At 41.8% G+C, this 2,466-nt stretch overlaps 1 protein-coding gene across 1 annotated transcript; it reads left to right on the top strand.

Moving 5' to 3' along the window:
• Positions 1-3: 3 nt before the first annotated feature.
• Positions 4-1,411, top strand: LOC107578457 (E3 ubiquitin-protein ligase RNF103-like; the record flags this gene model as incomplete). Its single annotated transcript, XM_016264412.1, has 1 exon — positions 4-1,411. A coding segment is annotated over one exon (1,344 nt), but the record flags the coding sequence as incomplete, so codon positions are not given.
• Positions 1,412-2,466: the final 1,055 nt, after the last annotated feature.

Here is a 2,466-nt window from a genome sequence, read left to right as displayed (position 1 = left end):
CACGTTGCCTCGCGCATCAAAACCATACGTTTCTCTGAGCAATTAATGGATGACTGGTATCAGATGGAAAAGCAGCCAGTGAAGATGTTCTTGTTCGCCAGACTGCTTCAGCCCCCGTCGTTTTTCTCAGCTCTCAGCATCAAATTCACGGGGCGCATCGAGTTCATCTTCGTCGACGTGCGCAACTGGGACAACACCACCTGTCTGGACGAGATTGGGGTGCAGCAAATGCCCTCATACATCCTCAAAACACCAGAAGGCATCTACAGATACGGCAATAGCACCGGGGAATTCATTTCCTTGCATGCCATGGATGCATTTCTTCGGTCCGTACAACCAGAAGTCAATGACTTGTTCATTTTGAGCTTGGTTATGGTCAATCTAATGGCTTGGATGGACCTTTTCATTACACAGGGAGCCACCATAAAACGCTTTGTGGTTTTAATCAGCACACTAGGGACTTATAATTCCTTACTCATCATTTCCTGGCTGCCCATCCTTGGTTTTCTTCAGCTTCCATACCTGGATAACTTTTATGAGTACAGCCTGAAACTGTTACGTTACGCAGACACCACTACTATTGCCTCTTGGGTCCGGGCCGACTGGACCTTCTATTCTTCTCACCCAGCTCTCTTCCTCAGCACTTATCTAGCCCATGGCCTTCTCATCGACTACTTTGAGAAGAAAAGAAGATGTAGCAACGAAGACCAAAACGCAAACAACCTAGAGTGGTTGTCAAGTCTCTGGGATTGGTACACTAGCTACTTGGTACATCCCATTGCCTCGTTCCAGAACTTTGAGTCAGACTGGGACGACGATCCCAATTTCCTTTTGGAAAGATTGGCATTCCCAGACCTCTGGCTTCGCCCGCTGGTTCCAATAGACTACATCAAGAACCTGCCCACCTGGAAGTTCAGACTCGCTCAGTCTGAAGGGCCCAACCGAGTGGACCGTGACAACCGACAAAAAACTATGGCGAACCCAAATGGCGGCTCCAGTGGGTACCAGGAAGTGCATCACTGCAGTTCAGAAGTTCTTCACGATAATAACGCTGGATGTTCGGCTGCAATGAAGTCAGAAGAGTCGTGGTCTGGTGAAGAGGAACAGGACACTGATTGGTCTCAGTGGCCTTGTGGCATGCTCCACTGCACTGAGTGTGTTGTGTGTCTTGAGAACTTTGAAACAGATTGCCTTGTAATGGGTTTACCGTGCAGCCATGTTTTTCACCAGCAGTGCATCGTGGTCTGGCTAGCTGGTGGGCGGCACTGCTGCCCTGTGTGCCGGTGGCCATCGTACAAGAAAAAACCCACAAGACAACATGCAACTGAACAGCTTGAACCAGAATAGCCCTTGTCCAATTAGTTTACGTCTCGCTTCCTGCACTTATTTAAAAAAGAAAAGAAAAAAAAAACCGGACAACTTGATGTGTTCATCTTTAGTCTTTAGATTCATAGCATTGGCTCCTGGGTTTTTGTTGGTGGTTTTAACTTGCACAGTTATTAATTAAATTCATACATCCCAATCTTTTTTCAATCTTTTTTTTTAATGGGAAAAACTTGATTTGGGTCATATACCTTGTACGTAGATTAAAAAAAAGAATAGATTTTAAAAGCTAAATTATGCAAATTATAAAATATTGAATGGTAAATTCAATGCATATGGTTGAAAAGTTTCTGTTGTAGCACTCATCATACATCCCAATCAGACAGAAGAGAATCTATATGTTCCTGTACTTGAGAATTACATCTTGTGTTCAGTGTGTCTCCAAATATGTGAATAATCTGTCTAAAACTGAGCTACACTACTAAGTCACTGGGGAATTGAAGACTTGTGAGTCTTTATATAAAGGATTATCCGTCTGGGCATGTCATTGGTATTTTTTTTTAAAGAAGAATAGCTTTACATAACAAAACTGCCCTGTGCACAATTGAAAATGGCTTAGGCATTGACATGCAATTCTTAAAGGCTCCATCTGCAATTTAAGTTATTGTCTTGTTGGAGCATGTTAGTTTGTTTATTTCTGAACAGCATTTTGCCACTAACACTAATAAAGAATTTACCCCCTTGACTTTTGCTGTTTGTCGGAGTATAAAAGTGATTTGGGAACTTAAACCTGTAATTGCGTTCAATTCAATAAAGTCAATTTTTTCCACCAGTGGTACACCTGTATCCCCTCAGATTTGTCCAGTCACTAACATTTTAAACTAAAATGATAAGTAAACATGAGTTCGCCCACACATAATCAACACAACTGTAGTCATTACATATTAAAGATGCAGGAATCCTCCTTGCACTTTCGCCTTGCGTCTCTTACAATAATTGACCATATCAAATAGAAATATAATAGTACATACTACAGGTATTAATGAAGTTGATTGAGGTGCTTTTGCTTTTTCTATTTATATGTGACCCTGGAGCACATCATAAATCATTAGGATATTAAGTAAAGATCATGTTCCATGAAGA

Source organism: Sinocyclocheilus grahami, unplaced genomic scaffold, assembly GCF_001515645.1.
Source record: "Sinocyclocheilus grahami isolate Dianchi unplaced genomic scaffold, SAMN03320097.WGS_v1.1 scaffold10345.1, whole genome shotgun sequence".
In the NCBI taxonomy this organism is placed as follows: domain Eukaryota; kingdom Metazoa; phylum Chordata; class Actinopteri; order Cypriniformes; family Cyprinidae; genus Sinocyclocheilus; species Sinocyclocheilus grahami.
The sequence above is the reverse complement of the archived record's forward strand: the minus strand, read 5'-3'. Positions and strand labels throughout refer to the sequence as shown.